Here is a 13,795-nt window from a genome sequence, read left to right as displayed (position 1 = left end):
GTGATGTAAAGAAATCTTTGGGCAAATGATTGTGTGTCACGCAGTATGTCTTCAAACTTTGGTCAAATTACTCATTTCTGACCTCTGGCCGCTTTCTATAACAGACAAGATACTAGTGTTTATAAGTAAAATATAAACTCAAAAACAAGCCTAAAACACTTTTATAGCCTTAGATAATGTAGCTGTTTAAGAATTCTTACCTGGCAAACTCTGAAACCTGGATTTTTATGAATGTTTTTAGACACAACATCGATCTGGTTTCTTTCATTACCGACTCGAACTTGTCAACGGCCGAGTGCCACAGGGAGCCCAACCTTTCTTGTTGTGGTGCAAAACACAGGAAACCCAGATTGATAAAAAAATCGTTTTAATTTGTTTTAATGATGATGCAAACACACACAATAAAAAATTTCACAACTATTCCAGTAAAACTTACTGAATTACATGATAATCTATAATATGAATGACTAATAAAGTGGGGAAAAACCTGCAGTAGAACCTTACTAATCAGTGGTAACAGTTCTAAATTGATTCTAAAGAAGTTGAACTGTATACACTACATGTAATTTTTCTGCTCGGCATGTCATCATAAATGATCACCGGCCTCTAAGGTTCATAATTAGTACCGAACAAATGTATGTGACAGAGGCACCCACGATTTTATTGGAGTAGATGCAGAACATGAAAATCTTTGGAAAGTTTTTACGCATCCTTCTTCGGAACAGGTGAACAGCGTGTCATCATCGGTATCGCTGTTTTCCTTGCGGGAATCTGTAGTGGTCTTTGGTTTATATGTCCTACGTTGTCTAGGTATGACATCGCAGAAATCTGGAACCTGGTCATCAGAATACTCCATCTTCCTAAGGGTGGGTAAGGCTAGAGCTGACGATGTCTTCGTTGTTTCAAATTTCGTGTTGGGTATCTTTTTTCCTTTTCCAACGCCGTATGCTCTCCAAACCACAATGTTACGCTTTTTGAAGATAACATCATTGTCAAGGCTTACGCCTTCCCATTTCTCTGTGGGATATGTCCCGGGAATCTATAAACCACACAGTGCTACACTTAGACCACGTACGCCACCATGTGATTCCATAGCGGTTTTCATCTGTACTGCGCTCGTGATGTCATTTCCAGAGTTTAGATAAGTGTGCATGTGATTCTTCAGTACAGCAGCTTTGCGATCGCAAGGACTTTTGCCTCCTTGAGGACCTGAAAAATCCATGCGACGTTCACTTTGTGCTTCCTGGCGAGGTTTTGAACTCCAAGTATGGTTACGGAGCTGTGATAACAGGTAGCGTTATCTTGTCTAAAGCTGACGGATTTCAGGTCTGGCATTGCACGTCTCAACTGGAGAATGACGTCAACTATAACTGCTATCACAAACAAGCTATCCTGGTTGCTTTTGTGAACACGTGCACGAGGGTTAGGTTTTGACATTCGTCTTTTGACGAATCAGTCGTGGGTGCCTCTGTCACATACATTTGTTCGGTACTAATTATGAACCTTAGAGGCCGGTGATCATTTATGATGACATGCCGAGCAGAAAAATTGCATGTAGTGTATACGGTTCAACTTCTTTAAAATCAATTTAGAACTGTTACCACTGATTAGTAAGGTTCTACTGCAGGTTTTTCCCCACTTTATTAGTCATTCATATTATAGATTATCATGTAATTCAGTAAGTTTTACTGGAATAGTTGTGAAATTTTTTATTGTGTGTGTTTGCATCATCATTAAAACAAATTAAAACGATTTTTTTATCAATCTGGGTTTCCTGTGTTTTGCACCACAACAAGAAAGGTTGGGCTCCCTGTGGCACTCGGCCGTTGACAAGTTCGAGTCGGTAATGAAAGAAACCAGATCGATGTTGTGTCTAAAAACATTCATAAAAATCCAGGTTTCAGAGTTTGCCAGGTAAGAATTCTTAAACAGCTACATTATCTAAGGCTATAAAAGTGTTTTAGGCTTGTTTTTGAGTTTATATTTTACTTATAAACACTAGTATCTTGTCTGTTATAGAAAGCGGCCAGAGGTCAGAAATGAGTAATTTGACCAAAGTTTGAAGACATACTGCGTGACACACAATCATTTGCCCAAAGATTTCTTTACATCACTAGAAAGACCAACATCTGAATAATCAACCAGCGAAGTTTCACGCGACTGAGAGGTTAAGCATATTCAGAATGAATATTTTTGTAAGACCTATTTTTTGATACTCTAAACACACGTCTAGCGAATAAAATTATTTTGTTATCTTAAAATTGTACAATTGATCCCAAAGTCACGCATATCGTACTCAATAGATTGTTCTTCAAGAATATGGGTTGTTTTAATTCCCAGTATTGCTTTTTTTTTGTCAAGCAGCCGCGAAAGTTGAGTCAAAATTTACTGTCGCGAACGGCGTTTTCGGGAGTGTTTAAAAAATTCCATTTTTCTCCATAATAAAGCGTTATTTGATCAAACCAACTATACAGCGATTCTTAGGATACATTACCCTAACTAACTTGAAAGTATGAGCGAAATCGATTTTTTGAAGTTTGCCACGGATTTTGAATTTTGCTTGATCGTTACAGACAGTCACTCTTAAACCCGTGAAATAGATATTAGACTAACACATGCACTTTAGTATACCTTAATTCCATTGTCTTCTTTCGTGTCTATTTGACTATTACACGTTGACTAGTATTTTTTATTTCATGGGTTAAATGCCTTCACTCTAATTTGAGAAAATAAAAATTAATTAATTAGAAAATAAAATGACACTTAATTTGAGTTCGATTAACAAGATGCATTATGGACTAGCTTGGGTATAAACAACACCATATAGGGCATGATCAACAAAATATGTTTGTACCGAAGCTAGACCACAATGCACTGTGTTTGCTACCTCTAAACGCAACATTGTACCTCGTGATGTACCCTAGCTAAATGAAATAACTAGAAAAAATAAACACATAAGGGAAGTGATTTTATTTCGATTTACACATGAACACTTGGTTTTCATACAAAGGCTCTGCTCAGTGCTTTTCAGTCATAAGTTTCCTACAGAAGTAAACTACATCTAACACATTCATATTTGTTATTGCCAGCAACAACAGTGATTTCACTTCGCCGGTGTGTCATAAATACTATAAGTTATATAATTACATACGAGTACTCGAACGAGGAAGTGAAATCAATGCCTGGACACGAAGTGTGACTGCAGGACACGTGGCTGAACGAAATCCAGAAATTGGTCCGTGTCCACTGACTTTTTTCATCGTTTGAATACGACCTCTAAAAATTTTGATATACCAGTGGCCAGGATTGAGTAACGTTCCACCTCCATTTTAGACATCCCTCTAAACTTCGATGCGCGCAAGGAGCGGGCAACAGTTACACTTTTTGTCCAGGCCTTTCCATTGAAACCTAACTATACTTTATCAGATATTGGGGTTCGTACCTTAAATCAGTTCTCTAGCCGGCCCTTTCTCCAAAAAGCTAGAGACCAGAAACCAGACTATTTTACCGCTATTTCCATAAACACGTGAACTCTGTAGCTACGAGTTGCACTCTGTAATTGGTTTTTTGCTGCCGCCAGTAGTCAAAAATGTGAAAGGTAATACATGAATATTAGGCTTGATTGATGGAAGCGAAAAAACAAATTTCATCATTTATGAAAATAGTAGTTAAGGTATTTTTAAAAAGTGTACGATTAAAACTACTTTTTTATGAAAGCGTTAAATAAGTACTTAATGATTTTTAATGAATTCTTTTGAAAAAATGATGGCAAGCTTTGTGCTATAATATACACTGAATAAATATAATGTAAGGCTAGGGTGATATTTCTACACCTCTAATCTGAAAATAAATATTTTCTAGGCCTTCGCACAGAAGGCGAATTTTTAGGACGCGGATGAAGTTTATTACAAAGTTTTTTCTTATTCTCACATATTCAAAATTACTGTTTCCTTCTAGTAATTTTCGCAGCATAAAGCGATAAAAAAGCTTACTACTTAATCGAATAAATTAAAAAAACGCTCCCTATATGGGACGTAGTATACAATAGGTCCTGGCTAGGCACCTTCGGGAGAAAAGGAGAAGAGTTTTACCGTATAACATCTCGCCTCGTGAAATTTCCTGGTGAAAAGGTTGCGCGAAAAATACAACTACTCTTTACCTGTGTAACTTTAAACTTGCGCCTCGAGATACTTTCCTTGAGACACTTATGTCGTCAGCTTGACAAATTTTATCTAAAAAGCTTTCATGAAACAGTTTAAAGAAAGTGTTTTGATCAATGCCGATTCCTGTCAGTGAGATTAGTGAGGGTATACAGTCAATTCAAAAAACGTTGTCGTCGACCATCTCAAGCCTACGCGACTGAACCTAAAGGAACTCTGGGCAGCAATCATTAAAGCCGAGTTGACTGCAGTAATTTTATTCGACTAGTTATGCCTGGTTTACAGCACGAACCTTCGTAGGCGAGCGGGAAGTGTTAAAGGAAACGTTTTTTAAATGCCTTCATATTTTCGAAATTGTGAACTGAATCATAACTACTTTGTTTTTCTTTCCCTAAACCCGAAGACATGCATTTGATGGATTGTTTCTCACCATTATTATCTTTACTACTAGCGGGACAATTAATTCAGAATGAATATTGTGATATTTAACCGCTTCAGTGATTTTTACCCATATTCGCTTGCGGTCCAGTCCCGTAGGCTTGAGTCGGTCAACGACAACGTTTTTTGAATTGACTGTATGATGATAGAAGTGCCTTTGATTACGTGTGCGAAGTACAAATCTTACCTAAAAATTGAATATATATAACAATAATAATGGCTGAAGAACTTCTATTTAACAAGGAAAACAACGACACTTTTTCACTTTGGTCCTTTCCTCAGAATGTTGGTGTTTGGCGAAATTTATAAACACCTAGAAAAGAATAAGATTGAAAAATGTTATAAGAATCACGTGAGTGAGTTTAAGCAGGATCTTCATTCGCGCCAAACCGCGCGTGCCCGTCCCCCTTTCATACTCAATGTTGATACGATATTTTACCGTATATGCAAGGTACCTTAGCCTGCGCGTCGGCCGAGTTAAACAGAGAGCTACTGCACAGGCTAGCTAAGCCTACCCATACCATCATGAAAAACAGTAGCTTTAGGGATTTTATTCTCTACCTTCTCATGTCCAATAATGCTTTGCGCTTTGGGGGGTAAACCACTTCGGCAGTCCCCATATTAGATTTTCCTAGTGCAGCCTTTAGCCAGTTGCGTACATGTTCTTCACACGTACATAGAGCGGGTGATAGGGTGATAGATTATATAGTTTACCTGACTGACTTACCTGTTCAAGAGTGGTTTGGCTAACACTGTAGTCAATAATGTTGAGACTTTCTCGATTTCTTTCAAGTTGACCAAATATTTGTGACCATGTCAGGTCTTCGTTAACGATTTGGTACGTCAACATGCCCTTCAAGTGAAATAGCAAGTGAAAGATTACTACACTACAAAACTAAGGAAAAAAAGATTTCACTGTATTCGGGAATTACCCTAATATCATCAAATTGTGTCATTGAATATAATTTTTTTCTCTTATACATCACTGCTGGTTTTCAATCATACTCAGAAGAATAAAATAACGAAAGAAACGGCGGCCATGTTGGATGATATAACAAAATTGACTAATGACGAATCTGTTGTTAAATTCATCCAACATCGCGGCTGTGAAAACCATCAATTAAAGGGGATACGATAGTTCTTATCGTTCCTCATTCTATTTATGAAAGAAGCTCTATATAGTGACGATTCGGTTCTAAAGGCTTGGAATTTAGTGACTAAATAAATATACTTATATTTATATTTTCTCCTTATTGTAATCTGAGGTACAAATAAAGCACGTTGTTGTTCTTGTTGACTTACGTTATGAGACTCCATTAAGGTAGCTCCTGGGAACGCTTGGTCAATAAAGGCTTGTGCTTTCTGAACGGCCTCCATTAGACCATTGTCATAGTATACAGCAGGAGGTTGTAGCATGATTGTTTCCAGGTTGGGAGGAGCTACTGGAGGTGGGGGAGGTAGGTATGCAACATCACCATTGGCTGGAGGATTTTGATTGGCGACTTGAAATAGAAGAATACAAACAGAACGATATGCACGTGAATATTTGTGTCTGGATATTCAAATGCATAGGGAAGAGGGACTCTTGCCGACCTACTGTCCGCTTGGGTCAACATTGAAGGCTAATGCAGAGTTATCTATAACCTTTTATTCATGTACTCCACCCATAAGTAAAGGTATCGCCAAGTCACAGCTTTAAGCCTGGTCTAAGCTTGGTTTTCACTTACGACGGAGTCGGAATCAGAGTCACAAGCGCGTCAGGAGTGGAATCGAAAGGATTGGAAGGTTTCCTTTTCCTTGGCTTGCGCTCACACTTATGATGAGCGGTTTTCACTTGCCATGTCACGTATGAACTCCGATTCCGTGAAAAGTGAAAAACGGCTTTCGGCTTCGTCTGCGCAATTCAACGAATCGGAGTGTAATACCCCAAAAGTCACGTGCTTGGTCATACATATGGTTATAAATATCATTCATTACTTTAACGAAGGTCGTCTTAGTGTATTCATTGTAACATTATTACCTTCATTATATGGAGGATGTCCAGGTCCATGGACACTAGGAAGACCCTGTGTTGCTACAGGATTGGTATTATTCACATAGGAATTAAGGGATGCACTCTAAGAGTTACATTATTACCTGCATTATATGGAGGATGTCCAGGTCCATGGACACTAGGAAGACCCTGTGTTGCTACAGGATTGGTATAAGCAGCTGAAGGTACTGAAGGTACTTGTGGGATGACTTCAGAAGCCGTCGCTATGGATCCATTAGTGTTTATATCCCCTTTGACTTTGATCATGAGAGAGTAACCATAGCCGAATCTAATATAGAAGATAACAATAAACAGACTCAAAACCGAGAGCCCAGAATTTACCTTACATTTACCATTTTCCTTACATCGGTTCATTGGTCAAACACAAAGCATTCAGTCGAGGTAGCAAGGTTCAAATTTGAATAATCCTTTGGAAGTACCTTGGCGCCTCGCTTGAGCGCTTTGTGTTTGACCAGTGAACCGATGTATGGAAGATGGTGAATTCACTTGCGAGAATAATTATCGCTAAACCCAAGATAAACCACGAATGTAGACGACGTATTAACATGTCTTTTTGAGTTCGATGAACAAGATCCAGCATATAAGGCATAAACAAAAGATGTCTGTACCAAAACTAGACCACAATGCACTGTAATCGCTATCACAGAAAAGATATATGGAATGAAAGATCTATGTCTAGGAGGACCCAAGATCGCTCTCCTTTCAAAAAATAAATTTTAAGGGGATAAAAGCCGAAAAGCCCAGAGTTGAAAACACCAGAATTCTTTTTCTCTTTGATTTACCTGCTCTTGAGATGCTGAGGGCTGCCAATACACTTGAACTGACCATTGACCATGATGGCCAGACGAGTACAAAGAGCTTCACATTCCTCCATGCTAACAAAACAAAATAACAATACTGAGCTACTGAGGACTTTGGTCCGTGCTTTTTAAGGCTTGTGTGATGAATACAACATACCTGTGTGACGTTAGTATAATTGAACGGCCGCCCTTCATAACGCTGGTCAAAGAATCCCACAGGAAACGACGAGCAACAGGATCCATACCACTCGTAGGCTCATCCTAAAAACAGACGTTTGAATCTAATCAACAGCAGTTATTATGGAGGCATGCAAATGAAATGCAAATGAGACAACAAGCATTGTATCGGCCCGATAGCCTCACTCGTATGATTCTTAAAACAAAAGAATTTCTCATTGCGCGGCTCAAATGCAATAACAGATATTGAAAAATTCCAGGGCGGAATGTTTGCACAAATATCATGCCAGGTACCGTAAATGACCTATTAGACGTGCACTCTCTAATAAAGGCCCCTTATCTAATAGACGCCCCCTCTAATCGTTCAAATATTTATTAAAGGCCCCTCTCTAATAAACGCCCCGTATCTAATAGACGCCCCCTCAAAAGGTTAGTCAAGTACAAGCAATAGAAAGACAAACGGTAAATGAACATTAATTTATTCAGTTTCTTGCTTAATCAATATTGGTTTTCTACTCATATCTTGCTCTATTTCGAGCTCAAAGTACGGGTATCGCTCTCTGATAGCTTTTATCTCCCTGCTAAGAATGTCAGCAATCTTTCGTTGATTTGTCCTTGCATAATACTACCCAGGAACAATTGAGGATTGGGGCAACTCAAGATGCAGCTTTCTGTGGTAGACGAACACGAACACCCACACCCTTTTAGTGACATTACAGACTCGGACATCGATGAAGCAAATGAAGAGAATGAATGCTTCATTGACCAGGGCGATTCCGATGTTGACATTGAATCAATCTGTTATTAAACATTTCTCGTTGCTGTTCTTACATTTTGGGCATATTTCTGCGTTGTTATTTTCAGTTTTTAAAGATTGATATAAACGCCCCTCTCTAATAAACGCCTCTTATCTATTAAACGCCCCCCTTTCGTTACGAAAATGTAATAGACGCACTGGGCGTCTAATAGGTCATTTACGGTATATACGAAGTTTTGTTATATAGCAATTTTCGTATGACTGTGAAAAAGTCGGCGATGCCGCATACGTGCCTTGCTGCGACCGGATCTTTTATTTTTTTATTTTTTTGGAATTTTGATTAGGGAAATGTTTTTCTCGTGCAATGTGATTGGTCCGACAGTGCCGTGACCTTAGCGTGACCATGTCCGCGCATTGTTAATGCCGTGTTTCGGGCATTTGATTGGATGGAGAGTAAATTATCGCGTAACGTGACTGGACTGGTATATGCCTTGCCGTGCAATGACCGTGTTCGTGCCGTGAGCTTTTTACAGTCATACGAAAACTGCTCTATATCAAATATATAACCTGGTATGCGGTCGGTCAAATACTAATTACATCTATAACTTACCAGGAATACAATGGGGGGATTGCCAACTAACGCTATGGCGGTGCTGAGTTTGCGTTTATTGCCACCACTACAAAACCACAGATATAAATACTAGGAGTTAGTTAATGGATTGGCAATCATCACAATTAACTACTTATTTTATGGCTAACAATTAATGAAGAGATAATTTATGAGAGAAAAAATGTAGGGTGGAAAAGGGTGCGTAGAGGTCAAGGAGGGAAGGTATAACCGAGGGAAGGTATAACTGAGGAATAACGGGAAGAAAAAGAAGCGGAGAGAAGGAAACAAGTACACGAAAGAGCACAAATGAACGTAAATTATACCCCAATAAAAATTGGCATTAATCTCCCTCAGGGAAGCACTTAATACAGTAATTAATACAGAATTACTACACTCCCTAAAATCCCTTACTACATTAGAATTACTACATAATTATCAATACCTGTAATTTCCGCACAACTTGTCGGCCCATTTTCCAAGACTTAAATGATCAATGGTAGCTGATACGACCTCATCGATTTTGTCAGGAGCAACACCTCGTAGTTGCGCGTACATCACAAGCATTTCTCGTCCTGTCATCCTCTCGATCAACGCATCAAACTAATGTGATAAGGGAAAAAATGCAAGACATACGATCATTGGTCTGATTCAACATGACCTGCATTAATTATAAAATTATTTTATGGCACCCTTCATCATCGTCATCAACCTGGTCGTCAGTGACCTCATCATCATCATCGTCGTCCTCCTCCTCCTCCTCCTCCTCCTCCTCCTCGTCATATCATCACCTTTATCATCTTTATCATCTTTATTATCATCATCATAATCAAGCATTTATCATTATCAAGCAGCACTGCCTTGCTTTACCCAATTCATATCAGCCTATACTGTTGAAATAGCTAGGTAATATCAATCCTGCTGCAAAGATCGATAATAATCCTAAAGCTAACAATAAACATACAACTTACCTGTGGACAATATCCTATGCGTTGCTGGACCTTAAAATAAACACAACACATACTTAGTGCACTATAAAAAACACAATCAATAGACTGCGAACAGATCAGTATTCGCCATTCTGACTTTGAGTAAAAACTGAGTAGAGTTGACATTGCATTGCATTGTGGGTCTGTTTTAGGGGACGGAATAGACGCCATCTTGGAAATATGATAATCACATGGAATATCCCCTAAAACAGCTTCCGAGGCATTGCATTGACATCAACCCGACCCAGTTTTTCCTCGACTTCAAAATGGACGATAACACAAGAGCAAATAGAAACTCCTCAGTTCCTGCTTACTTGTTTGAGATGGGTCTGAATGTCATAACCATCAAGAAAAGCTGTTCCATCAGAGATACTTTGATCACCAGTGAGCATGCTAAATGTGCTTGTTTTACCAGCACCTATACATAAAGTATAAACCAAATGTTGAGTATCTAGAATCGGGAGTCGAGAAGGGCGGGGACAGGAGGCTTATAACTCCCCTTTGGTAACTCCTCTTTTCTATTCTATATTAGGCACCAAATTCTCACGTGCTCTTATTAACTATATATAATCTAGGTTATACATTCATTACATCATTAACATCCACTGATGTTGGCGGTATGTGCGCCGAAACATGTTTGGATTAAAGAAACTTGTTCTATTTATTACTCCCCTTCGCTCGCACACACACAATTTTTGACCTCATTTTCTTTTAACGTCTAACATTTCCAGGACGTAATCACATGACTGTTACTGGATGGCAAAAAAAAAAGAAAAAAAAAGAAGGAAAGAAAAGAAAAAAAAGAAAATTCAAACTTCCTTTAGTTGAAGAACCTTTTCATTGCTGTATTACTAATGTCATAGCCAAAACCATTTTTCCAATATACCTTTTCCCCCTTACTTTCGGGACCTTTGGCTGAATTGATTCGTTATCAAAGTGATATATCAACACGTGACTGTTTGTTGCAAATGGCCTATTAACGTGCATATTTCAGCCGCCTTGGAAAGTACGCAAGCTTTGCGTGTCGAGTCCCAAAAATGATCATTCCCTCTATTTCTAACTTTATGTTGGTAAACCCCATGAAAGTGGATGAGTGGATAAACTCATAGACCATGCACTTACCGTTGACTCCAAGAAGACCGAAGCACTCTCCTCTGGGTATTCCAAGATTAAGATGATTAACAGCGACCATGTTTGAACCTCTGTAAATCTGGGGAAAGTGGAATAATGAATATTTCAGTGAATAAAATGGGATCGACGTACGTGATGGTAGTGGATGGGTATGGAAGAGGGGGAGTAGGTAAATCTTATCGTTTATAAAGGGAGAAGCTCCTTTAACCGTTTCCCCCGTTTGGCTCACATAACAGAGGGTACCTAAAAGCAAACGCCTGAGCGAGAATAAATAATGACTGGAACCCAGAGTAAGGACAAGGGAATTAAGGGATCTAACCGTAAAAAATGTACCTTGGTAAGATCCTTCATCACTACAGCCTGTTTGCTACTCTGTTCTTTATTCAACTGAGCAATTCGCATTCTTTCAGCATAAACATCCTCGTCCTGAAATGAAACCAATGCAGCATTTCATTCAGTACCCAAGCAATGCTGATGATTATTTATGATTAATGAAAAAAAATCTTCAATGAGTAGGAAGCTTATCATTCATTTGTATTTACCTCTGTCGGCTGTTTCTGAGAGTTGGCCGAATTTTGTGATTTCTTGCGTTGAAAACTCATTAAAAAGTTGGACTGTTGAACGAGAAAGATGTATTGGTCAGCAGGATAAAATAGGGAAAAAAAAGTTGGACTGTTGAACGAGAAAGATGTATTGGTCAGCAGGATAAAATAGGGAAAAAAAAGTTGGACTGTTGAACGAGAAAGATGTATTGGTCAGCAGGATAAAATAGGGGAAAAAAAAGTTGGACTGTTGAACGAGAAAGATGTATTGGTCAGCAGGATAAAATAGGGGAAAAAAAAGTTGGACTGTTGAACGAGAAAGATGTATTGGTCAGCAGGATAAAATAGGGGAAAAAAAAGTTGGACTGTTGAACGAGAAAGATGTATTGGTCAGCAGGATAAATTAGGGAAAAAAAAAGTTGGACTGTTGAACGAGAAAGATGTATTGGTCAGCAGGATAAAATAGGGGGGAAAAAAGTTGGACTGTTGGACGAGAAAGATGTATTGGTCAGCAGGATAAAATAAGGGGAAAAAAAAGTTGGACTGTTGAACGAGAAAGATGTATTGGTCAGCAGGATAAAATAGGGGAAAAAAAGTTGGACTGTTGAACGAGAAAGATGTATTGGTCAGCAGGATAAAATAGGGGGAAAAAAAGTTGGACTGTTGAACGAGAAAGATGTATTGGTCAGCAGGATAAAATAGGGGGAAAAAAGTTGGACTGTTGAACGAGAAAGATGTATTGGTCAGCAGGATAAAATAGGGAAAAAAAGGGAAAGACCGAAAACATAGCATGGGAGACTGGGGAAAAGTAGAATGATGATCTAATCTTGAAAGGTAGTCGTGCCTTTTCATTGAAGCGAGACGAACGGTGAGCTTGCAAAGATAGAGAACGTTTTTAAACACCTTGAATAATTATTCACAAGTCTCTATCATTGCAAGCTCACCAGTCGTCTCGCATTGAGGCAAAGGCACGACTATCTTACAATATGACGCATGGAACTGTGAAGGGGACTATTGACTATCATTTTTGGTTTTATCTTATACGCCACTCAAAAAGGTTATATACCTGGATGATAAGTGTCACGATAAATAGCACGATTCCTTCTATAAACATGAAGAGTACTTCTTGTCCAACACCAGGCATTTCCCACGACAAAGAACTATCCGTGTACTTGACACCAGCGAAGGCACAACCAGCCTGGTTCCTGTCGAGATGATTTGTATAAATTAAGTGATCAGAAAAACTACAACCTTTGTTCTTGTAAGTTAAATATATTGTTTAATAGGCACTTGGAGTAAAAGGGGGCTATATAATTCTCTACTGGGAGAGGAAAGGAACTGTTTGTGTTCCTTACGTTACTATTAATACTTTTATTATTAATGATTTATTTGTTTGTATTCATGACTTGCTTTATGGGTTTGTATACTATAATTTTTGGTTGCTTGCTTGCTTGCTTTCTTGTTTCTTTGCCGCTTCCTTTTTTTTTTTTTTTTTTTTTTTTTGTTTGCTTACTTCCTTGTTTGTTTGTTTGTTGTTATGGCTTGCTTTTGTTTGTTTGTATACTGTAATAGATCGTTTGCTTGCTTTCTTTCTTGTTTCACTCTCTTGATTGCTTATTTAATTGTTTGTTTGTTTGCATATTTGTTTGTTGTCATGGCTTGGTTCGTTTGCTTCTCGACTGAAACACTGTATGATGTATTTTTTACTTCACAAAACAGTAAGGATCAAAGGATAACAGAATGACTTACTCAGGCGTTTCTGTGCAGATTTTCCTATTTTCGTAGTTAGAGTTCATATCAACAAGAGAAATGGACAGTCTGAAACACAAAAGATATAATATAAAAACAGAGTCTCTTCTTCAACGTTATTTTGTGTCTACGAAAAGCAAATGAAGTCCAATTCCTCCAATCTCCATAAGCATTAGACCATCTAGATCATCATTATCATCATCATCCTCATCATCATCCTCATCATCATCCTCATCATCCCCATCATCATCCTCATACTCATCATCATCCTCATTATCCTCCTCATCATCATCGTCGTCGTCGTCGTCGTCGTCATCTTCGTCATCATCGTCATCATCGGGTCATAAGTGGGATCAACAGTGGATTCCACAGAGTGTTTCTTCTTCCAATGG

General features: G+C 38.5%; 1 protein-coding gene across 2 annotated transcripts in view; it reads right to left on the bottom strand.

Annotated features, from left to right (window-relative positions):
* Nucleotides 1-2,955: 2,955 nt before the first annotated feature.
* The window catches only part of LOC116297376 (phospholipid-transporting ATPase ABCA3), a 41,097-nt gene continuing 30,257 nt past the window's right edge, over nt 2,956-13,795 (bottom strand). For both annotated transcript variants that reach the window (XM_089037283.1, XM_089037284.1), the window contains exons 31-45: nt 13,404-13,472; nt 12,721-12,859; nt 11,655-11,726; nt 11,446-11,538; nt 11,104-11,191; nt 10,296-10,399; nt 9,964-9,993; nt 9,438-9,595; nt 8,996-9,062; nt 7,609-7,712; nt 7,434-7,526; nt 6,735-6,919; nt 5,901-6,100; nt 5,326-5,451; nt 2,956-4,911 (exon numbers count right to left, since the gene is read on the bottom strand). In XM_089037283.1, coding sequence (XP_088893409.1) covers nt 4,834-4,911; nt 5,326-5,451; nt 5,901-6,100; nt 6,735-6,919; nt 7,434-7,526; nt 7,609-7,712; nt 8,996-9,062; nt 9,438-9,595; nt 9,964-9,993; nt 10,296-10,399; nt 11,104-11,191; nt 11,446-11,538; nt 11,655-11,726; nt 12,721-12,859; nt 13,404-13,472 — 1,606 coding nt within the window. In that variant the 3' untranslated portion in view covers nt 2,956-4,833. The remainder of the gene's footprint in view (nt 4,912-5,325; nt 5,452-5,900; nt 6,101-6,734; nt 6,920-7,433; nt 7,527-7,608; nt 7,713-8,995; nt 9,063-9,437; nt 9,596-9,963; nt 9,994-10,295; nt 10,400-11,103; nt 11,192-11,445; nt 11,539-11,654; nt 11,727-12,720; nt 12,860-13,403; nt 13,473-13,795) is intronic.

The sequence above is a fragment of the Actinia tenebrosa genome, unplaced genomic scaffold (genome assembly GCF_029948245.1).
Source record: "Actinia tenebrosa isolate PJP-AT-01 unplaced genomic scaffold, QUT_ActTen_1.0 PGA_scaffold4__44_contigs__length_22323623, whole genome shotgun sequence".
NCBI classification, from domain to species: domain Eukaryota; kingdom Metazoa; phylum Cnidaria; class Anthozoa; order Actiniaria; family Actiniidae; genus Actinia; species Actinia tenebrosa.
Note: the sequence above shows the minus strand (reverse complement) of the source record. Positions and strands in the feature narration are given on the sequence as shown.